Source organism: Thamnophis elegans, chromosome 2, assembly GCF_009769535.1.
Source record: "Thamnophis elegans isolate rThaEle1 chromosome 2, rThaEle1.pri, whole genome shotgun sequence".
Classification (NCBI taxonomy): Eukaryota; Metazoa; Chordata; class Lepidosauria; order Squamata; family Colubridae; genus Thamnophis; species Thamnophis elegans.
In genome coordinates this window covers 153,937,917-153,965,118 of record NC_045542.1, presented here as the reverse complement: position 1 = coordinate 153,965,118, position 27,202 = coordinate 153,937,917, and the positions used below count along the sequence as shown (strand labels likewise).

General features: G+C 42.2%; 2 protein-coding genes, 1 long non-coding RNA gene and 1 pseudogene across 6 annotated transcripts in view; 1 reads left to right on the top strand and 3 right to left on the bottom strand.

Moving 5' to 3' along the window:
• LOC116503742 (E3 ubiquitin-protein ligase TRIM11-like) overlaps nt 1-5,361 on the bottom strand; it is a 48,316-nt gene extending 42,955 nt beyond the window's left edge. The window contains exons 1-4 of one of the 4 annotated variants that reach the window (XM_032210332.1): nt 4,892-5,348; nt 3,349-3,444; nt 2,552-2,782; nt 1,069-1,118 (exon numbers count right to left, since the gene is read on the bottom strand). In XM_032210332.1, the coding sequence (XP_032066223.1) occupies nt 1,069-1,118; nt 2,552-2,782; nt 3,349-3,444; nt 4,892-5,305 (791 nt within the window). In that variant the 5' untranslated portion in view covers nt 5,306-5,348. Of the gene's footprint in view, nt 1-1,068; nt 1,119-2,551; nt 2,783-3,348; nt 3,445-4,891 lie in introns of all 4 variants that reach the window. The other 3 variants (XM_032210334.1, XM_032210336.1, XM_032210335.1) reach the window with 3 other exon arrangements.
• The window catches only part of LOC116503754, a 23,249-nt gene extending 949 nt beyond the window's left edge, over nt 1-22,300 (top strand). Inside the window, exon 2 of the long non-coding RNA XR_004254742.1 lies at nt 22,114-22,300. This is a non-coding gene — a long non-coding RNA (uncharacterized LOC116503754). The remainder of the gene's footprint in view (nt 1-22,113) is intronic.
• Nucleotides 6,604-16,439, bottom strand: LOC116503750 (annotated as a pseudogene).
• On the bottom strand, nt 18,448-27,202 carry LOC116503743 (E3 ubiquitin-protein ligase TRIM11-like). The gene is made up of 7 exons (XM_032210337.1): nt 26,729-27,202; nt 25,170-25,265; nt 24,394-24,624; nt 22,497-22,546; nt 21,966-22,084; nt 21,119-21,151; nt 18,448-19,579 (listed from the first exon to the last, which is right to left on the bottom strand). Exons 1-7 carry the CDS (start codon nt 27,140-27,142, stop codon nt 19,068-19,070), a joined length of 1,455 nt encoding a protein of 484 aa, XP_032066228.1. The 5' UTR covers nt 27,143-27,202; the 3' UTR covers nt 18,448-19,067.

The window sequence follows — 27,202 nt, the reverse complement described above, 5'->3', positions numbered from 1 at the left end:
TTGATTGATAAGGGCCCCCATTTCCCAGACTTCAATCATTTCTCTGGCTTTCTATTCAAATATGGGCACCATGATGACTCAGTGGATCCTGACTCTGAACTGCACTCATCCACCTTCATCAAGTTAAACGAGAGATCTAGTAGAAGCAACTAAGATTCAAGTTTGGGCTCCCTACTCTTCAAAATTCTTATGAATATCTTGGCCAAAACAATGGATTGTATCTTACCAATGGACTGATGACCGGTGACTAATATGGGTGATGTAGGTAATTAGACGATGGATATAACATTTAAACTGATCTTGATGGATTTTAGTTCTGCATTTAACACAATTCCTCCACGTAGACTTGTGCCTAAACGTAAGGACCTTGGGCTTTCTCATTCAATCTGCATTTGGATTATGGATGTCCCATCTGGCCAGTCAGATTAGGCAATCACACCTCCTCCGCCCTAATTCTTAACACTGGTACACCACAGGGTTGTGTGTTGAGTTTACTCTATACTCTTTAGGTACATGACTGCATTCCTACTCACGCCAGTAATACTATTATTAAATTTGTAGATGATACAACAGTTGTGGGACTCATATCTAGGGGGAAGGGAGGGAGATGAGTCTGTCTATTGATATGAGGTGAACCAATTGCTTTAATGGTGTGGAGACAATAATTTGGTCCTTAACACCAATAAGACCAAGGACCTTATAGTGGACTACGGAAGGAATAGTTCAGACATCCAGGCCTTGGTTATCAATAGAGACCAAGTGGAACAAGTGGTCAGTTTTAGGTGCTTCAAAACTGGCATGCATTTATGACAGTTGCATTACTTGAAACAACTTACATCCTACAATGATATCTTGAAAACCATCAAAGATCTTTCTCTTCTTGGGAAGGACTCAATAGGTGGATAAAATGGCCAAATTCAATCTAAACATCTGGCTGAGTGGGTGACAGACTATAACAATTCACCATATCAAATACTGCTAAATACAAACGGCACTTTCCAAAATAGAAATACTGCTGGAGGAGCTACTGATCTCTAAGACTATAAAGAAAAGGGTGGATTTACTTACTTCTTCACGATGCCTCCAATGTCCTGAAAAATAAAGAGACAAAGCATTTCCTATGCATAAAATTACACTCTTACATTCACATAATAAATGAGTGAAACCTCTGGACAATCAGACACTAACAAACATATAAACTACTTTCATTTTTGTCAGTGAAAAAAATCCCATTGCTCTTTTCCCTCCAGATCTTCAACCTCTTTTGGAGAGATATTGTTTTTACTTTTTTGCCTAAGAAAAATTATACCCGGTTGAATCCAACACAATTACAATATTGGAAAAACAATATAGTGCATCAATAGGATAAAAAAAAATCCCCTGCATTTATGCTTCCAGAATGAAGGCCCTTTGGGGAATCCAGGCGGTTATAATACTTTGTAGAAGGTCATCAGTGTTGGGTTTCTCCTGTCCCTGGAGATTAAGGAGAGGGGGAGACCCTACAGAAAACACCCACCACCACATCCCCTATTGTGAAGAATACAGACAGTGACCATTACTTTGAATTCTTGCTTCTCGCATGGCCTGCTTTTTCTGTATTACATTATGTAGCTCTTAGCCATTACAGGTAGTCCTTGACTAAGTAATTCATTTAATGACTGTTCCTTTCCATAGAGAGCGCCAAAAAGATTTCTAAATGAGGAGTTGAAAAAAAGATTTTGAACTTGATCAAGTACAGCCAGAATCCTACATGGAGACATGGAAAGATATATCAATCTCCACAAGAGAAGAATGGATGGAAAAAGAGATGGAGGTAGAAAAAATGACAAAATTGACTGGTGTAATTAGATATAACCCATTGTTTCTACTTTGAAGCTGCTTCTAAATGTTGTGTTTGAGATTTAAAAAAAATAGATTCTTGATTTTCCTTATTAGACTAATCTGGTTTTTTTAGACATGGCTAATAATGACTAAATTTGCAAAAATAAAAAGTTGAGACTGTAATTTTATTTTATATTTTACTGTGCAGAAAAAAAGTTCAGAGACATTTTTTCTCTTTTTTCTTTATCCTACACTTCTTTCCTATTCTTATCCTTCTCCATTTCCCTATTTTCTCTATTTCCATTTGTACTTTTCACTATTTTAATTTTGACTAAATTTATGAAAAAGGAAAAAAAGGAAAGAGTCAAAAAGCGTGTTCTGTGGAAGGCACTACAGCCATCTCCCAATACTTGAATGGCTGCCATAGAGAAAAGTGCATCGATTTAGTCTCCATAGCACCTAAGGGCAGAACAAGACGCCCAGGGTGGAAGCTCATCACGAGGAGATCCAACCTAAAATAAGGAAGAATTTCCCGACAGTGAGAATGATTAATCACTGGAACAGCTACCCTCCCAGAGTTCTGACTTGTCCATCACTGGAGGCTTCCAATAACACTTTGGGCAACCATGTTTTCAGGATGGTATAAGGACTCCTGCCTTGGGCAAAGGATTGGAGTCCTCCAAGGTCCCCTCCAGCCCTAGGATTCTATGATCTCCACTTCCTGCCTGACCTGTAAGAGTTTGCTGGCTGGCTGCTGAAGCTTCTCTTCTATCTCCTGGATGAGATGGTCAAGAGAGCAGAGTTCCTTCATGTGCCTGGCCAAACCCTCCTCCTTTCTTGCCATAATCTCCTTCTCCGTCTCTTCCATTCTAGTCAATAGAAGCTTCTCCTGTCCTTCTAACCAGAGTTGTAGCTCTCTGAATTCGGCCACTACATTTTCTCTCTCTTTTTTGATGATATCCTGGAACAAGAAAGAAAAAAAGCAAAGGCAAACTTTTATTTTAATTATTTTACTTAATTATTTTTATTTTTATAATAACGAAATGGATTCCTTGAAGAATCCAGGTGGAAGAATTTCCTAAGGAGAAAAAAAACCTTTTCGATATTAAAAAAACACAGGGAGGGGGAAAGGTTTCTAAAAAGAAAGAAAAAAGGCTTAAATGATCTCTTATGAAAATTTTCTTGGCAATCAGGGATTTTCAAAAAGAGGACAAAAAAATATTTGACTTCAATATGTTTTCCACAAGATGAAATATGGTTTCCATTAATTTATTAAGCAAGCCAAACCTATTGCATAGACACAACTCACTTAAGGTGCACTTAAACCCAATTGTGACTCATTCAGGCAATGGGGACATATAAGTCCCCAGGTTAAGAACAAGTTCTCTGCCCTAACACCGTCTTTATCTTGAATTTCCTTTAAGTGAGAACTTGTACTAAAACACAGACTGCCTGTTATTAAAGATGGCGGATGGGGTTCTCCTTCCTATTAGCTCAGAAGCTCCTCACCGTTGGATCAATACTTACAAGCATCTCCTGCACTTTTTCCTCTGTGTCTCTTTTGTATGTAGCTATTTTTTCTTTCTGCTCCTTCTGAGCCTTCAGGCAATCCTCCACCTTCGTCTGAAGAGAAAATAAAAGTTTTGAGTTTCTTTTCCACAAAGAAGTACATCGGAGGGAAGACCCAGTTAGAAAATATATGTAACCGTCATAAATACATGGCCGTTGGCAAGTATCCAAATTTTGATCCTGTGGCCACAGGGATGCTCCAATGACCATAACCGTGAAAAAGGGTTGTAAGTGGCTTTTTCCATTGCCGTTGTAACTTCGAAGAACCACCAAATGAAAGGTTCTATGTCGAGGAATATTTGTAAGGGTGACATCTGGTGAAAAGATGGCTGACAGACAACACGCCTGGGGAAGGACACCCGAAGTGTTTTCCCCTGGACTGTAGCTCTTTCAAGTGCCAACAGAAGGAATCGACATTCTTATAGGACTCTCCTGGCTTAGGAAAAGTCCTAGAATTATTCCCCCAAATCCTCTGATACAGCAAAGGTCTGTAAGTAGCTTCAGGAGCTGTGCTTCAAAGCAGCCTGTGTGCTGAAAGCTGAGGGACTGGGTTGTGGAAGAAGCAGCAATTTTGGAATTTATTTTTCAAAGGGACAGTGCTTTGACTTTCACTTCTTAATCATTTTTAAGGACTATTAATCTTTACTAAGCTAAGAGAGGTTTAAGAAAAGAGCCATTAGAAAGTTTTGATTTTAAAAATGTTGATAAAGAAATGTTTAGTGTTTTCAAATGGATGGGGGGAAAGTATTTTTCACTTTAAAGTTAGAGAGTTTCCAAGTTTCCAAGTTTAATAAAATTTGTATGGTGCTCACTCACTCTGGGCGGCTCACAGCAAGACAAAGAAACAATTAATATTTAAGAATAAGATTCAGAGAATCTGAAAGAATACAGTGAATTTTGTTAATATAAATGGTGGTCGTTTATAAAGATGCAACTAGAAATACATAGATCCACAGCAAGGAAGATAAAGTAGAAATGGTTAAATTGTTTTATTCAAAGAGGAGACTATATTTAATTATGTTTTTTTGTTTGGATATCACTTCTGGATTTTGTGTTTGTGATGAAAAATATGATGATGATGATGATGATTGTTTTGCTGATTATATTTATTGTTATAGAAATGACTAATTATATACTAATGTGTAATAGTAAAAATCTGAGGCTGGATTGTTATCTTGTACTGTACTGTGCTAAAAAGAGTTGGAAGTCAGCACTTTCTTTCTTCCCTTGTACCTCAAGCTTTCTCCCCCCCTCTTAATTTCTCATTTTTATTTTTCTTTGTATTTTATACATTGATAAAACAATAAAAGCCATGAGGTAAAGGAATACTTGTAATGGCAGCAAAGTGAGCTGCCTGAGTCTCCTGGTTGCAGTCATCCCAGAAGCAACAGGTTAGGCACTGAGAAACAAAAATTTGAGCTGACATGGCTTTGGCCTAATCCAGCAGGAGAGTTTTGGGGGATCTGCCCCTCCGCAGCGATTCCTCCTGGCTGACTCCTACCTGGTATTCCGGGAAAGCCTCCTCCGCAGGGATCACCGAGTGGCCCTTGTGCTCTTTGGATCGGTCGCAGACCACGCAGATGAGGGTCTGGTGGTCCTTACAAAAGAGCTTGAAGGGCTCCCGGTGCTTCGGGCAGAAATTCCCACCTTCCTCCCCCGGATGGCCTCCGCATCGCCTGGCTACTTCAGCCACCCGCGCCAGCTGCCTAATGGGGAGGAGGCTGCGGGGGGCGAAGGTCTGCCTGCACTGGGGGCAGGAAGCCTCCGATTCCGACGACCCCCAACTGCGGGTCAGGCAGCCCCGGCAGAAGTTGTGGCCGCACCGCGGGATGAGCACGGGGTCCTTGAAGAAGTCCAGGCAAATGGAGCAGGTGGCTTCTTCCAGCAAATCCTGCAGGGGAGCTTCGGTCGCCATCGCCGCCGCCTCCGCCGGAATAAGGAAAGAGGAAATTAAGTTTTGTTTCTTTTGCTGCAAATCAGGTGGCCGCCTGTGGGCTCCGCCCAGTTGGGAAACCGAAGTGAATTGTTGTTGCTCTTGCGATCGATCTGCTTCGCTGGCTTTTTAAAGGAAACAAAAAGTATTTTAAATAGAACAAGCAGGAAAGAAACTAATATTCACGGTACGGACCCCCGACCAATTCTTATTGGCCCAACCAGCTCGTTAAAGGGAAAATTGTTTTAAAAACTGGGGAGAAGCAAATATTCTTGGGACGGACGTCATTTAGAATAGAACAGAATAGAATTCTTTATTGGCCAAGTGTGATTGGACACACAAGGATTTTGTCTTTGGTGCAGATGCTCTCAGTGTACATAACAGACAAGATACATTCGTCAAGAATCGTAAGGTAGAGCACTTAATGATAGTCACAGGGTACAAATAACCAATCAGGAAACAATATCAATATAAATCGTAAGGATACAAGCAACAAAGTTTCAGTCCCGCAGTCGTAAGTGGGAGGAGATGGGTGATAGGAACGATAGCAACAGTAACGCAGCCTTAGTGAAGGGTCTGACAGTGGTAAGGGAATTATTTCTTTACAGAGTGATGGCATTGGGGAAATAACTGTTCTTGTGTCTAGTTGTCAGTGTGCAGTGCTCTATAGTGTCATTTTGAGTGTAGGAGTTGAAACAATTTATGTCCAGGATGTGAGGGGTCTGTAAATATTTTCACGTGCCTCTTTTTCACCCATGCAGTATACAGGTCCTCAGTGGAAGGCAGGTCTGCAGTTCAGACACAGAGGCAGAATCCAAGTGAACATAGGTCTCCAGAAACCTCAGCCAAGCCCCCAGTCCCTTTTCGGTGACAAATAAAATCTGTTAAAAAGATGTTTAGTTACCTCGCTGGGGAACATAAACCAGAAAGGGGTTGGGGATAGTACTGTTTATGCAGCCTAGAACTCTGTTGGATTTTTTGGCAGCTGCTGCACACGGCTGGCTCAAATGGTTGTCCACTAGGACTCCAAGATCCCTTTCACAGTTACTACTATTGAGCAAGGTACCACCTATACTGTACCTGTGCATTTCGTTTGTCTTGCCTAAATGTAGAACCTTACTTTTTTCACCACTGAATTTCATTTTGTTAGATAGTGCCCAATGTTCAAGTTTGTCAGGACCCTTTTGTATCTCAAGCCTATACTCAAGTTACTTTTATTTATTCAATAAAAGGTAGAGTTGCTTAAAGCAAGAAGGAAAAACAATGTTATTCTCAATGTATTTATTTAATAATGTGTTTCATTTTTACAATTCTATTAACAATCCTTTTTTACTTTTGGCTTGAGCCAGGTGACACATTTAGGGCACATAGCACTTACATTTGCTATCTTGATAACAGATAGTATGTTTTTTTTTCTGTTTTCTGTGCATCTTTAATTTCTATGTATTGCATGGAATACATGTATTGGCATAAAATTGGAAAGGAAGTAACTATAATCCCTGAGACACTTTTAAAAGTAAAATCAGTAGTTCCACTGATGTAGATAGCTTACGTAAGTATAAAAAGCAGAAAAAATACTATGATTTGTTTAAAAACAATAATCCTGTGAACTTATATTGTTATTTGCTGAAGCCCTAAAATGGTTTATTGGATTATGATAATTGTGTGTCAACAGGGGGAAGGAAAGAAAAAAAGAAGGGAAAGATTACAGAATATCCCGAGTTATGGGCACCTACACAATCATTGATTGCAATATGAAACAAACAAGCATGATCCCTAAATGGAATGGAGTGTTGCAACAGACATATAAAATCATGATTGACAGGCTTAGCTCTAAGGTACCTTTAATGCTGATACACCTGAATACATGATGCTAATGCCTATAAATCTCCTACGACACGTTTTTTTATCCAGACAAATAGAAATGATGATCAAGTTATTCCTTTATAGACTGATTGACTGATCAGGGGGGCATAGAACAATAAAGGAAGCTGAAGTAGCAAAAAGCTGAGGAAACTCTGCTTTAAGGGCTTTCAGAGATCACCGCTTGGCAAATAGGGATTTTTCCAAGGATTTGCCTATGATTCTCCCTTCTTTTAGGGGAGTGTCAGGCGGGCACCTTCGGACAAACAGAAACAGGGCCGAAGGGTCCCCCCAACCAAGGAAGCCTCTGAGAATGTATGGAGAAGAGTTCCTCTGCTGGCATCAAAAAAGCTCACTTGTCCCCCTTCGCAGTTGAGAGAGATGCGGATCCTCGTGGGCTCCTCAATCAGGACCAGGTCAGAGGATTCTGATGGAGAGGCGGCCTTGTATTTCCCTTCCAATTTCCAAAATTCCCACCGCCTGGTCTGCTCATCAACATTTGTTAAATTCACTGGCTTGCTGGCAACCCCTACAGCCCATCCTTCTCTAACTCCTACAATTACTTCCCAGAAATGTCGCCCTGATGAGAACCTCTGACGTCCAAGGACATAAGGATTATATAGAAATTTGTTGTGATCTGAGGCAGGATATTTTCCTTTAACTGGCTCAACTCCTCTGACACTTTTTGATCTTTGGAGACATCAAGGCGGTCAGGATTGGCCGTTTCTGGATCCAGAGTTACATTCACTGTAAGGGGGAAGGGAAGGGAGGGGGAAAAAACAAGAGCTTCAGCTTGAGGCCTAACAGCTTAATCCTACGGCCTCTTGTGTGAATGGGGTTCAGCTTCCAAACACCCCCTCTAGGACTGGAAGACTCATTGATTTTTTAAAATAATATCTAAGCCGTTGTCTGGTCAAGAGTTCTCCAACTTTGGCAACTGTAAGATTCGTGGACTTCGACTCCCAGAATTCCCCTGATGGGATGGCTAGTGTCCTGCCAGGTCCTCTCTGCTCCCTTTTCTCCAAGCACTGAGGCTCTCCCACTGTCTTAGTCTGATCCTCTGTTAACTTCCGGACTGTTCAGTGCCTCTCTGGCCGTCTTGTTCCATTCACTTAGGTTGCCTTCGCCACCTGCCAGTCCATCTGACTCCCCTTCAGCTGCCATAAGCTGCAAACCTTCAGGATCTGTTCATTACCTGTACCTCTCTTGGCTCCTCCACTCAGCTCTTTGTCTCTTGGCTCCACTGGTAAATCCCCCTGGTCTCCAGTCTCCCATGGAGCCATCCCTGTGCTGATTGCCCTCCAGCTCCGCCATGCTGGCTGGAGAATTCTGGGAACTGAAGTCCACAAGTATTACAGTGGCCAAGGTCGAAGACCCCTGGCCAAGTCCTTCTAACCCTTCATAGTGCTCCACCTCTTCCAGCCTCCCTGCACAATTCTCTTCAGCTTCCATCTTGCAGATGAGATTAATGGGATTTGGAGTGAAGAGTGGTTGGCTTTGCTTTCAGTGATTTGGTGAGACAATGAAGGTTGAACAGGGACTCTACCTGGAGCATTAATCCAGAGGATCGGGCAGAACAAGAGGCTGCCATGTTTCAATTCTCAAATGGCAGAGTCAGAAGAATCCCCCAGTGGGAACTTGGGACACACGGTGGGATGTGAGGAAGCTCCACCCTTTTCTCTGCGACCATCAGGATATCAAAGACAGGTACAAAAGGGGAGAGATCTTGCACAGGAGACCCCTGCTTTCATTAGTCTGATGGCCCACATGGTGGAGGAAACCTTGATGCTCCAACCTTGCTATGTGCTTTGACTCAAAGGACCTACCATATTTTAAAAATATAAAAGTATAAAACACACCTTTTTCCCTCAAAAAAGAGGCTGAAAATCTGGGCACATCTCAGACACTAAATATAGCATTTTTTTGCCTCCAGAAATGCCCCTTCACCAAAATGGCCATGCATAACCTTTAGGAGGCTTTGAGAGTGCTCCTGGGGGCTGGGGAGGGCAGAAATGAGCAAGAAATGGGCCCCCAGGAGCACTCTATAAGCTTCATGAAGCCTATGTATGCCTTTTGACAAAAATGGGCCCATTTTTGTGAAAAACGGGCTGTTTTTGTCTGCAGAGTAGAAAAACGTTTATTTTTAATTTGCCTCTTCAAAATCTCGGTGCGTCTTATACCCCGGTGCGTCTTATACTCTGAAAAATATGGTAATTTCTCTGCTCCCAAAGGCCTGGTCTCTCACCAACCTATAGTCACGCAGTAAAATCAAGAGGATGTTATTAGCTTGGTAGGAATTCAATATTCCTTTCAATCCCAGGCCATATTCTCCCATTTGTCCAGATATTTCATTCTACACCAAGATTGACTTCAGTTTTCTAGATGATGTGTAGAATGGAATGGAGTGAAAAAGGAGTAGAACACAACAGAACAATAGTTTTATTTGACCAAGTCTGATCAGACACACAAGGAATTTGTCTCTGCTGCATTAGCTTATATTGTACATATAAATGGCAAGTAATAGTTCAGTGGTTTTTGTCACATTTTGTCGATGGGTGCCAATAGCCGGGAGAGCGGGGGGGAGGTCGCGCATATGCTCACACCCACAATGCAATGCCCTCTCGCCATGCATGTGCAAATAACCCCCCATCCTCAGTGCATGTGTGCAGGCCTCATTGAAACCTCTGGACTTCCAGTTTGTGCGTTGAGCCGCTTTTCTCTCTCCGGAGGCTTCAGAGGGCGAAAAAAGGCTGAAAATCAGCTGCTGGACCTGACAGGGCCACACCTTGCGTGCCCTCAGAAATGGCTCCGCATGCCACCTGTGGCAGGCATCACGGTAATTTTTCATAAATCAGTTTACTGGATCATCATAGTCTTATATAGTATCTAATCCTATATTTTTCTTTTTTTGTTAATCTATGATGTTTCTCTTAAAGTTACTGGCATCAGAGCTTAAAATAGCAAGCGATTGCAATTCCTACAACTCATATTTACCTTTGTGTAGTTGAAGTCCACTTTCCAGAGTATCTGGGGAAGAAAAGGGAGGAATTCAGCATCTCATCACTGGAATTGGAGCAACAGAAGGGCCTCCCTTCAGATATCCTGGTTTGCTTTCCTTGGACTCAAATCGGGAAATAAGGAATATGGAAAGCCACAAGCCAAAATGCCATTGTTGGCTATATATATTCCATCAGGTATAAATATATTCTACTATATATTCCGTATACAGGTAGTTCTCAACTATTTGTGTAGTGAAGTTACAGCGCCACTGACAAAAGTGATTTATGACCAGTTCTCACACTTACAATTGTTGCAGCCACCCCAGTCGTGTGATCAAAATTTGGGCAATGGGAATCAGCTTGTATTTACCATGGTTGCAGCATCCCATGGTTCTGGGATTGTCCTCTTCAACCTTCTTGGGGAGCTTCTGACAGGCAAAATCAATGCATGAATCCAGATTCATTTATCAACCACGATCCACTTAACAACTGTGATTTTCTGAATTAACTATGGCAGAAATGGGGCACTGCTCACTTAATAATTGCTTTTGTTAGCAACAGAAATGTTCAGCTCAACTGAGGTCGTAAGTCAAGAACTACCTGTATATTACATTATATATAGAATAAGTGGAAGCTGATTCTGCTTCCCCAGTGATCAGTGCACATGGATTTGAGATGCAAAGAATACCAGTAGTGTCAACTTACAATCATAACTGAGCCCCTGATCCTGAAATCGATCCCTCTTTGATCCATGTGAAACCAACGAGAATCTCTCTTGGATTCTCAAAATGTCATCCAGCGTAAAACCTCAGCGGCTGTTTATTACCTCTCAATTTTTTCATGGCACTTTTTAGAAGCACAGTGATATCACTGTAATCCCAGATTGTTCACTTCGGCTGTAGGAGTAAATCCACCGGATTCCCATATGTTTCCTTAGCCTGGTACCTGGCAAGACAAAATAACAGAACAACAGAGTTGGAAGGGGCCTTGTAGGTCATCTAGTCCAACACACACAAACACACACACACACACACACACACACAACCCAAGCAGGAGGCTTCACACCATTTCTGACAGATGACACTCCGGTCTCTTCTTGAAAGCTTCCAGTGATGAAGCTCCCACAACGTCCGAAGGAAAGCTGTCCCAGTGGTTCATTCTCCGCAGTCAGAAAATTTCTCCTTATGTCTAGGTTGAATCTCTCCATCAGTTTCCATCCATTATTCGTTGCCTGGCCTTCAGGTGCTTTGGAAAACAGGTTGACCCCCTCCTCTCTGTGACTGACCCTCAAATATTGGAACACTGCCATCCTGTCTCCTCTGGTCCTTCTCTTCCCTGGACCAGTCATGCCCAGTTCCTGTAACCCTTATCAACCTGCCAACAGAAGAAGCTTTCTAAACCATCAGATGGTGCTTGAGGATTGGCTAGTGACAGGACCCAGTCTGGGTTGGTCACCAGAGGTTTTCTCTTCTGAGCTTTCAGACTCATGATGGAGCCCATCCTCAGGGAACATCTCTCTCCTGCCCCCCTCCAGAATGTGTACACTGGGCTGGGGATGAGTCTGCCTACCGAGATGAGGTAGACCAATTGCGTTCATGGTGAGGAGACAATAATTTGGCCCTTAACACCAATAAGACCAAGGACCTTATAGTGGACTGCAGAAGGAATAGATCAGACATCCAGGCCTTGGTTATCAATAGAGACCAAGTGGAACAAGTGGTCGGTTTTAGGTGCTTCGAAACTGGCATGCATTTATGATAGTTGCATTACTTGGAACAACTTACATCCTACAATGATATCTTGAAAACCATCAAACATCTTTCTCTTCTTGGGAAGGACTCAATAGGTGGATAAAATGGCCAAATGCAATCTAAACATCTGGCTGAGTGGGTGACAGACTATAACAATTCACCATATCAAATACTGCTAATTATATTGTGTTATCTGAGGAAATGTCTAAAAAGCCCTGAAATACAGTACGTTGTCTTTACATTCAAATACTGCTAAATAGAAATAGAACTTTCCAAAATAGGAAAACTGTTGGAGGAGCTGCTGATCTTGCAGACTAAAGAAAAGGGTGGATTTACGTACTTCTTCAAAACGCTTCCAATGTCCTGAAAAATAAAGAGACAAAGCATTTCCTATGCATAAAATTACATTCTTACATTCATATAATAAACGAGTGAAACATCTGGACAATCAGACATTAACAGACATATAAAGTACTTCCATTTTTTCAATGGAAAAATCCCATTGCTCTTTTCCCTCCAGATCTTCAACCTCTTTTGGAGAGGTATTGTTTTTACTTTTTTGCCTAAGAAAAATTATACCCCCGTTGAATCCAACACAATTACAATATTGGAAAAACAAAATAGTACATCAATAGGATTTTTAAAAATCCCCTGCATTTATGCTTCCAGAATCAAGGCACTTTGGAAAATCCAGGCAGTTATAATACTTTGTTTTATAACCACTTCTGTCATCAGTGTTGGGTTTCTCCTGGCCCTGGAGATTAAGGGGAGGGGGAGACCCTACAAAGAACACCCACCACCACATCCCTTATTGTGAAGAACACAGACAGTGACCATTACTTTGAATTCTTGCTTATCGCATGGCCTGCTTTTTCTGTATTACATGATGTGTCCCTATCATTAGCCATTACAGGTAGTCCTTGCATAAATATTTCATTTAGTGATGTTTCCTTTCTACAGAAAGAGCCGAAAAGATTTCTAAATGAGGAGTTGAAAAAAAGATTTTGAACTTGGTCAAGTGCAGCCAGAATCCTACATGCAGACATGGAAAGATATATCAATCTCAACAAGACGTGGCTAATAATGACTAAATATGCAAAAATAAAAAGTTGAGACTGTAATTTTATTTTGAATTTCACTATGAAGAAAAAAAGTTGAGACATTTTTTCCTTTTTTCTTTATCCTTCAGTTCTTTCCTATTCTTATCCTTCTATATTTCCCTGTTTTCTTTATTTCCGTTTGTACTTTTCACTATTATAATTTCAACTAAATTTATGAAAAAGGGGGGGGAAAGGAAAGAGTCAAAAAGAGTGTTCTGTGGAAGGCACTACAGCCATCTCCCAATACTTGAATGGCTGTCATAGAGAAAAGTGCACCGATTTAGTCTCCGTAGCACCTAAGGGCAGAACAAGAGGCACAGGGTGGAAGCTCATCACAAGGAGATCCAACCTAAAATAAGGAAGAATTTCCCAATAGTGGAACAGTTTCCCTCCCAGAGTTCTGGGTGGTCCATCACTGGAGGCTTCCAATAATAGTTTGGACAACCATGTTTTTGGGATAGTATAAAGACTCCTGCCTTGGGAAAAGGATTGGACTAGAAGACCTCCAAGGTCCCTTCCAGCCCTAGAATTCTATGACCTCCACTTCCTGCCTGACCTGTAAGAGTTTGCTGGCTGGCTGTTGAAGCTTCTCTTCTATCTCCTGGATGAGATGGTCAAGAGAGCAGAGTTCCTCCATGTGCCTGGCCAAACCCTCCTCCTTTCTTGCCATAATCTCCTTCTCCATCTCTTCCATTCTAGTCAATAGAAGCTTCTCGTGTCCTTCTAACCAGAGTTGTAGCTCTCTGAATTCAGCCACTATATTTTCTTTCTCTTCTTTGATGCGGTCCTAGAACAAAAAAAGAGGAAAAGCTGATGAAAGAAATGTCCTTCTGGGTTCGGCTCCAAGTGGGGAAAAAGACACTGGAGACATGGAGGCTGCTTGGAAAGATGGGTTATTAGTGGACAGGACCACATGCCTTGAGTCCTGAACAGAAAAGGTGATCACATGCTTCAATGTTGGTGGAGAAGAAGAGAAGGGCTGATGGAGGGGCTTGCTAGGCTTTTTATAACCTGTTCAGTCTCACCTCTCTGTTTCCTGTTCCTCTGTAAGAAATGTATTCTGATTGGTTGTCAGACTCCCATGGGGCCATGCAGGGGTAACTCTCTAGGCTGTGTTTTGAATCCAGGTTTGGTTGAATTCTCAGATGCCATGTGGTGAGTTGGGGCCAATATTATCATGCTTTAATCCCAAATCCCCTGGAGCTTAAGTGGAGAAGCCTTTATTATGTAAAGTGGACTAGCTTGGCCTTCTTAATGGTCCATTGACAAAGTGGGGATGGGCAGGAAGTTACAGCCAGCTATTCTGTCTTTTAAAACATGTTTCTTTCTTTTCACATCCAGAGAAATATTCTGCCTTTTCAATATTTCCTAGGATATTTCATTTTTCTGGGAGTGGGCTGGGTGATAACTTCCTACAAAGCAAAAGGCAAACTTTTATTTTAATTATTTTACTTAACTTTTTAAATTTTTATTGTTATAATAATGAAATTGATTTTTTAAAGAATCCAGATGGGAGAATTTCCTAAGGAGCAAAGAAAACCAAACCCTTTTGATATTAAAAAGCGCAGGGAGAGAAGGTTTCTAAAAAGAAAAAAAAAGGCTCCAGTTTAAATGATCTCTCATGAAACTTTTCTTGGCAATCAGGGATTTTAAAAAAGGGGACAGAAAAATGTTTCACTTCACAATGTTTTCCACAAAATGAAATATGGTTTGCCTTAATTTATTAAGCAAGTATAAAACACGGCTCATGGGATAGGTGCACTTAACCCAAATGTGACTCATTCAGGCAATGGGGACATATAATTCCCCAGGTTAAGAACAAGTTCTCTGCCCTAACACATTCTTTATCTTGAATTACCTTTAAATCAGCTGCCTATTATTAAAGTTGGCGGATGGGGTTCTCTTTCCTATTAGCTCAGAAGCTCCTCACTGTTGGATCAATACTTACAAGCATCTCCTGCACTTTTTCCTCTGTGTCTCTTTTGTATGTAGCTATTTTTTCTTTCTGCTCCTTCTGAGCCTTCAGGCAATCCTCCACCTTCCTCTGAAGAGAAAATACAAGTTTTGAGTTTATTTTCCGTAAAGAATTACATCGGAGGGAAGACCCAGTTAAAAGATCATCATAAATACATGACAGTTGACAAACATCCAAATTTTGATCCTGGGACCACGGAATGCTGCAATTATCATAAGGGTGAAAAATATGTCACTTTTTATTATTTATTTATTGTTAAATTAGTCACACAGCTGTCAAGCGAATCTGGCTCCTCCATGGACTTTGCTGATCCGAAGGTGGCAAAGAGTGATGACAAGAGCCCAGGACACAAACATTACACTGGACAAGCACCTGAATTTTGATCAGTGACAACAGGGATGTCAACCTGTTTTTAAACAATTGCAGGCAGGGAGATAAGGGGTGGGATAAAGAAGGAAACAGGCTGCGAGGGCTGCCACTGGACGCCCCTCCGCAGCGATTCCTCCTGGCTGACTCCTACCTGGTATTCCGGGAAAGCCTCTTCCGCAGGGATCACCCAGTAGCCCTTGTGCTCTTTGGATCGGTCGCAGACCACGCAGACGAGGGGCTGGTGGTGCTTACAAAAGAGCTTGAGGAGCTCCCGGTGCTTCGGACAGAAATTCCCACCTTCCTCCTCCGAACGGCCTCCGCATCGCCTGGCCACTTCAGCCACCCGCGCCAGCTGCCTGATGGGAAGGAGGCTGCGGGGCGCGAAGGTCTGTCTGCACTGGGGGCAGGAAGCCTCCGATTCCGACGCCTCCCAACTGCGAGTCAGGCAGCCCCGGCAGAAGTTGTGGCCGCACTCCGGGATGAGCACGGGGTCCTTGAAGAAGTCCAGGCAAATGGAGCAGGTGGCTTCTTCCAAGAAATCCTGCAAGGGCGCTTCGGTCGCCATCGCCGCCTCCCCCGGCCGGGATAAAGAAAGAGAAAGTTATGTTTGGCTTCTTTTCCTGCAACTTAGGTGACCGCCTGTGGGTTCCGCCCAGGAGAGAAACCGAGGTGAATTGTTGTTGGTCTTGCGGTCATCTCCGCTGGCTTCTTAAAGAAGAACTAGAGGGTTTTAAAAGGAACAAATTGGGGAGGATCAAAGATTCACGGGACGGACCCCCGATCAATTATTATTGCTGGCTCAATCAGCTCGTTAATGGGGGAAAATCTTTTAAAAACTGGAGAGAAGGAAACATCCCTGGGACGAACCACCGATCGATTACAATTGATCCCAGCATCATGTTAAAGAGAACAAAAAGTTTTTAAAAACTGGGGAGAAGCCACAATTCATGCAATTCCCCCCCCCGATCAATTATTGATCCAAACATTCTGCTATAGGAAGTTAAAACCCACCCCTCTCTTAGAAAAATGAAATATCCTGGGAAATATTGAAAAGGCAGAATATTATATTTCCCTGGATCAGAAATAGAGAAACATGTTTTTAGGCAGGAAGCAGACTCACTCTTAATAGCCCCCACCTTTGCCAATGGCCCATTAAAAAAGCCTGGGTCAGTCTATTCTACATAACAAAGTCCCCCTCCAGGGTGATAGAATGAAGGCATGATAGTCTTAGCCCTTTCACAGGGCACCCTTGAAGAAGCAATGTTCAACCAAACCTGGACTCAAAGCCTACAGAATTTCCCCTGCATGGCCCCATGGGATTCTCACAACCAATCATAATACAAGATCAAGATCAAAGGCCAGAGAGGGCATAAAACCAGGGACTTTCAGCATCTCGGTCTCTTTTCTTCTTCACCCAACATCTGGAAGCATGTGACCCCACTTTTCTGTTGAGGTGCTCAAACGATGTTATTATCACCATTAAACCATGGCTGCCGTCATGATTACTTGATTAAAATTCAGTCGCTTGGCAATTGGCTTGTATTTATGACGGTTGCAGGGTCCCTGAGTCATGTGGTCACCCTTTGTGATCTTCTGCCAAGCAAAGTCAATGGGGAAGCCGTATTCACTTAGCAACCATTTGGCTAACTTAACAACTTCAGTGATTCACTAAATAACTGTGACAAGAAAGAGCATCATTGTCATGGAGGCGCTGCCCCCAAAAGGGTCACAGGGATCCAGGTTCCCCCAGCCCCCTTTTCAACCCTCTACGCTCCTTCCCCTGACTCAGTCCATTCCTTGTGGCCCCGACTCCACTCTGCTCCCTTTGCTCAGGCACCTCCAGTTGCCCTGCTCGGCTGGACTCTGCTGTCTTCTCCTTCCAGCCGGTCCCCTCTGGAGTCTCCTCTCAGCAGGTGGATCACACAGTTGGGTTGGTTGGCCTTTCTTCCTCTTCCTCCTCTCTCTCTCCTGCTTCTCTTGCTGGTCTCTCCTGCCACTTCCTCTGCTCCTTCCTTTGATTCCCCTGCCTGCTTTCCTTTCTCTCCTCCTCCTTTCCCCGCACACCTTTCTCCATTTTCCCTCACTCCTTTCTCCCCCTTTCCTCAACCTATCTTCATGTGTCACTTTCCCCTGCCCCCATGGTGGAGTGGAGGCCAGTTGAGCCAGGACGCCCCATTCCCTTCTCCCCCCAAACAGACTCACCCACCCCTCTCTCTCTATCCCCTGCTCTCCTCCTCTTTCCTGCCAAAACCTCCTCCTCTTCATTCCATTCTTCCCCAGTGATAGTTAAAATGGGGCAAAGCTCACTTAACAGCTGTCTCACTTGGTAGCAGAAATTTGGGGCTCAATTGTAAGTCCAGGACTACCTGTATTAGGTATGTTCCTTAGGATTCCTCATTTGCTCCTTTGCCAACAGAAACTCCTCAATCTTCAGTTGCTGAGATGCTTTGAGGTGTTCCAGAGATCTGTTCTCAGCATTCAAAGCCACCATATCAGAGTTAAGTTTCCCTCCCCTTATTATTTATTGTGTGTATCCTGCTTTTATTATTTTTACAAATAACTCAAGGTGGCAAACCTCTCCAACACATCTTCCGCCTCTCATTTTCCCAACAACCCTCTGAGGTGGGTTGGACTGAGAAAGAATGACTGACTCAAAGTTATCAACTGGCTTTCATGGGTAAGGCAGGACTTGAACTCAGAGTCTTCCTCTTCCTAGCCTGGTGCCTTAACCACTAGACCAAACTGAATATAACACCCATCTCAAAATCAAAGCCAGTTTTGGGTTGCCTCAGATTGTTGGCCCCTAGTGGCTACCTGGACGGATCTCCCTGCAGTTTCCTTGGTAAAGATTCAGGAGTGGATTTCCATTGCCAACTTCCTAGGCCTGAGTGAGAGTGAAGGGTCCAAGGTCACCCAACTGGCCTTGTACCTAAGGGAGGATTAGAACCCATGGCTTCCAGCTTGATTTCTTAACCACCACACCAGATTGGTTTCTTCTTTAACTCAAGTTACTTTTGGTTATTCAATAAAAGGCAGAGTGGCTTAAAACAAGAAGGAAACAGTGTTGTTCTCAAATAATGTATTTATTTAATAATGTGTTTCATTTTAACAATTCTATTAACAATCCTTTTTTACTTTTGTCTTGAGCCAGAAGACACATTTAGGGCACATAACACTTATATTTGCTATCTTGATAACAGATGGTATGTTTATTTTTTCCTGTTTTCTGTGCATCTTCAGTTTCTATGTATCCCACGGAATACATTTATTGGCATAAACTTGCAAAAGAACTACAACCCACAAGACACCTATAAAATTACAATCAATCTTACAATCAGTAATCAAATTATAGTAGATAACCTCCGTAACTATAAAAAGATAGAAAAAGTACTAGGATTTGTAAAACAAAAAACACAAAAAAACCCTGTGAGGCTGTAAAGCTTATATTGAGTATAATATTTCCTGAAACCTTAAAATGGTTTGTTGGTTTATGACAATTATTCAGACAAATAGAAATCATGATCAGGTTATTCCTTTATAGACTGATTGACTGATCAGGGAGGCATAGAAGAATAAAGGAAGCTGAAGTAGCAAAAAGCTGAGGAAACTCTGCTTTAAGGGCTTTCAGAGATCCCCGCTTGGCAAATAGGGATTTTTCCAAGGTTTTGCCTATGGTTCTCCCTTCTTTTAGGGGAGCATCAGGCAGGTGCCTTCATCCAAATAGAAACAGGGCCGAAGGGTCTCCCCAACCAAGGAAGCGTCTGAGAATGTATGGAGCAGAGCTGCGGTTCTGGCATCAAAGAAGCTCACTTGTCCCCCTTCGCAGTTGAGAGAGATGCGGATCCTCTTGGGCTTCTCATCCAAATGCCGCTCAAAGTATTCTAATTTAGAGGAGGCCCAGTATCCCTCTTTGGATTTTCCAAACTTCCACCGCCTGGCCTGCTTATCAACATTTGTTAAGTTCAGTGTCTGGTTGGTAACCCCTATATCCCATCCTGTTTTATCTCCTACAATTACTTCCCAGAAATGTCTCCCTGTTGAGAACGTCTGACAGCCATGGACATAAGAATGATAGTATCTGTTGTAATCTGAGAAAATATATTTTCCTTTAACTGGCCTAATTCTTCTGACACTTTTTTGATCTTTGGAGACATCAAAGGAGGCAGGATTGGCTGTGCCTGGATCCAGAGTTACATTCACTGTAAGGGGAAAGGAAGGAAGGGGGAAAAAGCAAGAGCTTCAGCTTGAGGCCTAGTTTGTGCCTTCACCCCCAAGAGCTTAACCCTACGGCCTCTTGTGTGAATGGGGTTCAGCCTCCAAACACACCCTCCAGGACTGAAAGACTCATTGTTTTTTTAAAAAACACCTAAGCCATTGCCTGGTCAAGAGTCCTCCAACTTTAGCAACTGTAAGACTTGTGGACTTCAACTCCCAGAATTCCCCCGATGGGGCTGCTAGTCTCTAGGTCCCCTCTGCTCCCTTTCCTCCAAGAACTCCCCCACTATCTTTTCCCACCCTCTGTTAACCTCTGAGCTGTTTGGCACCCCTCTGGCCTTCTTGTTCCATTCACTTAGGTTACCTTCCCCATCTTCCAGTCTATCTGACTCCCCTTCAGTTACCACTAAGCTGCATCCCTTCAAGATCCGTTCATTACCTGTACCGCTCTTGGCCCCTCTGTTCACTCTTCGTCTCTTGGCTCCACTGGTCAATTCCCCTGGTCTCTAGTCTCCCATGTGACCTTCCCTCTGCTGATTGCCCTCCAGCTCTGCCATGCTGGCTGGAGAACTCCGGGAACTGAAGTCCACCAACCTTACAGTGGCCAAAGGTTGAAGACTCCTGGCCAAGTCCTTCAGACACTTCATAGGGCTCCACCTCTTCCAGCCTCCATGCACAATTCTCTTTAGCTTCCATCTTGCAGATGAGATTAATGGGATTGAGAGTGAAGAGTGGTTGGCTTTGCCTTCACTGATTTGGTGAGACAGCCAAGGTTGAACAGGGACTCAACCTGGACCATTAATTCAGAGGATCAGGCAGAACAAGAGGCTGCCATGTTTCAATTCTGAACTGGCAGAATCCAGAGGGAACTTGGGGCACATGATGGGATATGAGGAAGCTCCGTCCTTTTCTCTGCGAGCATCAGGGTGTCACAGGCTTATACAAAATGGGAGGATCTTGAAAGGGAAACCTCTGCTTTCACCAGTCTGATGGCCCACATGGAAGTGGCAATCCTGATCCTCCAACCTTGCTATTTCCTTGGACTCAGAGGACCTAATTTCTCTGCTCCCAAAGACCTCATCTCTCACCAACTTAAAATCAGGCAGTAAAATCAACAGGATGTTATTAGCTTGGTAGGAATCCAATATTCCTTTCATATTTTCCCATTTGTTCAGATATTTCATTCCACGCCTGAAGATTTACTTCAGTTTTCTAGATGATGTGTAGAATGGAATGGAGAGGAGTAGGAGTAGAACAGAACAGAAAAGAACAGCAGTTTTATTTGGCAAGTGTGATCAGACACACAAGGATTTGTCTCCTCTGCATTAGCTCATGGTGTACATATAAATGGCAAGTAATTCTCCATAAATCATAAAATCATTAAAGTTTACTGCATCATCAAAGTCTTTAAGGTACCTAATCCTATATTTTTCATTTTTGTTCATCTATGATGTTTCTCTTAACGTTACTGGCATCAGAGCTTAAAATAGCAAGCGATTGCAATTCCTACAACTCATATTTACCTTCCTGTAGTTGAAGTCCACTTTCCAGAGTATCTGGGGAAGAAAAGGGAGGAATTCAGCATCTCATCACTGGAATTGGAGCAACAGAAGGGCCTCCCTTCAGATACCCTGGTTTGCTTTCCTTGGACTCAAATCAGGAAATAAGGAATATGGAAAGCCACAAGCCAAAATGCCATTGTTGGCTATATATATTCCATCAGGTATAAATATATTCTACTATATATTCTGTATACAGGTAGTTCTCAACTATTTGTGTAGTGAAGTTACAGCGCCACTGACAAAAGTGATTTATGACTGGTTCTCACACTTACGACAGTTGCAGCCTCCCCAGTGACATGATCAAAATTCGGGCACTGGGAACCAGCTTGCATTTAACATGGTTGCAGCATCTCATGGTTCTGGGATTGTCCTCCTCAACCTCCCTGGGGAGCTTCTGACAGGCAAAACCAATGCATGAAGCCTAATTCCTTTATCAACCACGATTCACTTAACAACTGTGATTTTCGTGATTTTTTTGGTGGCAAAAACATTTGTAAAATGGGGGTACTGCTCATTTAACAACTCCCTTGCTTAGCAACTGAAATGTTCAGCTGAACTAAGGTCGTAAGTCAAGAACTACCAGTATATATTACATTATATATAAAATAAGTGGAAGCTGATTCTGCTTCCCCAGTGATCAGTGCACGTAGATTCGGGATGCAAAGAATACAGGTAGTGTCAACTTACAATCATTACTGAGTCCCTGATCCTGAAATCGATCCCTCTTTGATCCATGTGAAACCAACAAGAATCTCTCTTGGATGCTCAAAATGTTATCCAGCGTAAAACCTCAGCAGCTGTTTATTACCTCTCAATTTTTTCATGGCACTTTTCAGAAACATAGTGGTATCACTGTAATCCCAGATTGTCCACTTAGGCTCTAAAAGTAAATCCTGTGGATTCTCATATGTTTCCTTAGCCTGATACCTGGCAAGACAAAATAACAGAATTGGAAGGGACCTTGTAGGTCATCTAGTCTAGGTGCTTCCAAACTGGCATGCATTTATGATAGTTGCATTACTTGGAACAACTTACATCCTACAATGATATCTTGAAAACCGTCAAACATCTTTCTCTTCTTGGGAAAGACTCAATAGGTGGATAAAATGGCCAAATGCAATCTAAACATCTGGCTGAGTGTGTGACAGACTATAAAAATTCACCAAATCAAATACTGCTAATTATATTGTGTTATCTGAGGAAATGTCTAAAAGGCCCTGAAATACAGTACTTTGTCTTTACATTCAAATACTGCTAAATACTAATAGAACTTTCCAAAATAGAAATACTGCTGGAGGAGCTGCTGATCTCTAAGACTATAAAGGGTAGATTTACTTACTTCTTCAAGATGCCTCCAATGTCCTGAAAAATAAAGAGACAAAGCATTTCCTATGCATAAAATTACATTCTTACATTCACATAATAAATGAAGGAACTAATGGACAGACACCAACAGACATATAAACTACTTTCATTTCTTTAATTAAAAAAATCCCATTGCTCTTTTCCCCCCAGCTCTTCAACCTCCTTTGGTGGTGTATTGTTTTTACTTTTTTGCCTAAGAAAAATTATGCCCCAGTTGAATCCAACACAATTACAATATTGGAAAAACAAAATAGTGCATCAATAGGATAAAAAAAATCCCCTGCATTTATGCTTCCAGAATCAAGGCCCTTTGGGGAATCCAAGTGGTTATAATACTTTGTAGAAGGTCATCAGTGTTGGGTTTCTCCTTGCCCTGGAGATTAAGAGGAGGGGGAGACCCTACAAAGAACACCCACCACATCCTCTATTGTGAAGAACACAGACAGTGACCATTACTTTGAATTCTTTCTTCTTGCATGGCCTGCTTTTTCTGTATTACATTATGTAGCTCTTGGCCATTACAGGTAGTCCTTGACTAAGTAGTTCATTTAGTGACCGTTCCTTTCCATAGAAAGAGCCAAAAAGATTTCTAAATGAGAGTTGAAAAAAAGATTTTGAACTTGGTCGAGTGCAGCCAGAATCCTACATGCAGACATGGAAAGATATATCAATCTCCACAAAAGAATGGATGGAAAAAGAGATGGAGGTAGAAAAAATAACAAAATTGACTGGTGTAATTAGATATAGCCCATTGTTTCTACTTGGAAGCTGCTTCTAAATGTTGTGTTTGAGATTAAAAAAAAATAGATTCTTGATTTCGTGGCACGACAAAACTGCGGTCCACTAAAGCGCGCCCGATTAAAGCGCGTACGTGACGTCATCAGCAGCGCGACAAATACGACCGCGGAGAAAAAAGGGCGCTTTAAAAAGCGCTTTTAAAGCAAGCTGATTCACGTAAAGGTAAGGGTTAGGTTTAGGGTTAGGTTAAGGGTTAGGGTTACGTTAAGCGTTAGGGTTAGATTTAGGGTTAGGTTAAGGGTTAGCGTTATGTTTAGCGTTAGGTTAAGGGTTAGGTTTAGGGTTAGGTTAAGGGTTAGGTTTGGGAGGGTTAGGTTTAGATTTACGCATTAATTTTAACTTTACCGCTCACAGCGTGCTGTTTTCGTCGCACTGTGATGACGTCACGTACGCGCTTTCGTCGAGCGCGCTTTAGTCTACTGCGGTTTTGTGGTGGAACCTCTTGATTTTCCTTATTAGACTAATCTGTTTTTCTAGACATGGCTAATAATGACTAAATATGCAAAAATAAAAAGTTGAGGCTCTAATTATATTTTGTATTTTACTGTGCAGAAAAAAAGTTCAGAGATATTTTTCCCTTTTTTCTTTATCCTACACTTCTTTCCTATTCTTATCCTTTTCCATTTCCCTATTTTCTCTATTCCCATTTGTACTTTTCACTATTTTAATTTTGACTAAATTTATGAAAAAGGAAAAAAAGGAAAGAGTCAAAAGGAGTGTTCTCTGGAAGGCACTACAGCCATCTCCCAATACTTGAAAGGCTGTCATAGAGAAAAGTGCATCAATTTAGTCTCCGTAGCACCTAAGGGCAGAACAAGAGGCACGGAGTGGAAGCTCATCACAAGGAGATCCAACCTAAAATAAGGAAGAATTTCACGACAGTGAGAATGATAAATCACTGGAACAGCTTCCCTCCCAGAGTTCTGACTTCTCCATCACTGGAGGCTTCCAATAACAGTTTGGACAACCATGTTTTCGGCATGGTATAAGGACTCCTGCCTTGGGCAAAGGATTGGAGTCCTCCAAGGTCCCTTCCAGCCCTAGGATTCTATGATCTCCACTTCCTGCCTGACCTGTAAGAGTTTGCTGGCTGGCTGCTGAAGCTTCTCTTCTATCTCCTGAATGAGATGGTCAAGAGAGCAGAGTTCTTCCATGTGTTTGGCCAAACCTTTCTCCTTTCTTGCTATAATATCCTTCTCCGTTTCTTCCATTCTAGTCAATAGAAGCTTCTCCTGTCCTTCTAACCAGAGTTGTAGCTCTCTGAATTCAGCCACTACATTTTCTCTCTCTTTTTTGATGAGATCCTGGAACAAGAAAGAAAAAAAGCAAAGGCAAATTTTTATTTTATAATAACAAAATGGATTCCTTGAAGAATCCAGGTGGGATAATTTCTTAAGGAGAAAAAAAATCTTTTTGATATTAAAAAACACAGGGAGGGGGGAAGGTTTCTAAAAAGAAAGAAAAAAGGCTCCAGTTTAAATGATCCCTCATGAAAATTTTCTTGGCAATCAGGGATTTTCAAAAAGGGGACAGAAAAATATTTGACTTCAGAATGTTTTCCACAAGATGAAATATGGTTTCCATTAATTTATTAAGCAAGCCAAACCCATTGCATAAAACACAACTCATGGGATAGGTGCACTTAAACCCAACTGTCACTCATTCAGGCAATGGGGACATATAAGTCCCCAAGTTAAGAACAAGTTCTCTGCCCTAACACCGTCTTTATCTTGAATTTCCTTTAAGTCAGAACTTGTACTAAAACACAGGCTGCCTATTATTAAAGGTGGCGGATGGGGTTCTCCTTCCTATTAGCTCAGAAGCTCCTCACCGTTGGATCCATACTTACAAGCATCTCCTGCACTTTTTCCTCTGTGTCTCTTTTGTATGTAGCTATTTTTTCTTTCTGCTCCTTCTGAGCCTTCAGGCAATCCTCCACCTTCCTCTGAAGAGAAAATATAAGTTTTGAGTTTCTTTTCCACAAAGAATTACATCGGAGGGAAGACCCAGTTAGAAGATATATGTAACCATCATAAATACATGGCCGTTGGCAAGTGTCCAAATTTTGTTCCTGAGGCCACAGGGATGCTCCAATGACCATAACTGTGAAAAAGGGTTGTAAGTGGCTTTTTCCATTGCCGTTGTAACTTCGAACAATCACCAAATGAAAGGTTCTGTGTCGAGGAATATTTGTAATGGTGACATCTGGTGAAAAGATGGCCGACAGACAACACGGCTGGGGAAGGACACCCGAAGTGTTTTCCCCTGGACTGTAGCTCTTTCAAGTGCCAACAGAAGGAATCGACATTCTTATAGGACTCTCCTGGCTTAGGAAAAGTCCTGGAATTATTCCCCCAAATCCTCTGATACAGCAAAGGTCTGTAAGTAGCTTCAGGAGCTGTGCTTCAAAGCAGCCCCTGTGCTGAAAGCTTAAGAACTGGGTTGTGGAAGAAGCAGCAATTTTGGAATTTATTTTTCAAAGGGACAGTGCTTTGACTTTCATTTCTCAATCATTTTTAAGGACTATTAATCTTTACTAAGCTAAGAGAGGTTTAAGAAAAGAGCCATTAGAAAGTTTTGATTTTAAAAATGTTGATAAAGAAATGTTTAGTGTTTTCAAATGGATGGGGGGAAAGTATTTTTCATTTTAAAGTTAGAGTGTTTCCAAGTTTCCAAGTTTCATAACATTGGTATGCTGCTCACTCCCATCGGGACTGTGGGCGGCTCACAGCAAGACAAAGAAACAATTAATATTTAAGAATAAGATTCAGAGAATCTGAAAGAATACAGTGAATTTTGTTAATATAAATGGTGGTTGTTTATAAAGTTTATTAAGTGCAACTAGAAATACATATATCCACAGCAAGGAAGATAAAGTAGAAATGGTTAAATTGTTTTATTCAAAGGGGAGACTATATTTAATTATGTTTTTTGTTTGGATATCACTTCTGGATTTTGTGTTTGTGATGAAAAATATGATGATTATTATTATTATTGTTTTGCTGATTATATTTATTGTTATAGAAATGACTAATTATATACTAATGTGTAATAGTAAAAATCTGAGGCTGGATTGTTATCTTGTACTGTACTGTGCTAAAAAGAGTTGGAAGTCAACACTTTCTTTCTTCCCTTGTACCTCAAGCTTTCTTCCCCACCCCTTAATTTCCCATTTTTATTTTTCTTTGTATTTTATACATTGATAAAACAATAAAAGCCACGAGGTAAAGGAATACTTGTAATGGCAGCAAAGTGAGCTGCCTGAGTCTCCTAGTTGCAGTCATCTCAGAAGTAACAGGTTAGGCACCGAGAAACAAAAATTTGGGCTGACACGGCTTTGGCCTAATCCAGCAGGAGAGTTTTGGGGGATCTGCCCCTCCGCAGCGATTCCTCCTGGCTGACTCCTACCTTGTATTCCGGGAAAGCCTCCTCCGCAGGGATCACCGAGTGGCCCCTGTGCTCTTTGGATCGGTCGCAGACCAGGCAGATGAGGGTCTGGTGGTCCTTACAAAAGAGCTTGAAGGGCTCCCGGTGCTTCGGGCAGAAATTCCCACCTTCATCCTCCGGATGGCCTCCGCATCGCCTGGCCACTTCAGCCATCCGCGCCAGCTGCCTAATGGGGAGGAGGCTGCAAGGCGCGAAGGTCTGCCTGCACTGGGGGCAGGAAGCCTCCGATTCCGACGCCCCACAACCGAGAGTCAGGCAGCCTCGGCAGAAGTTGTGGCCGCACCGCGGGATGAGCACGGGGTCCTTGAAGAAGTCCAGGCAAATGGAGCAGGTAGCTTCTTCCAGGAAATCCTGCAGGGGGGCTTCGGCCGCCATCGCTGCCGCCTCCGCCGGGATAAGGAAAGAGGAAATTTAAGTTTCGTTTCTTTTCCTGCA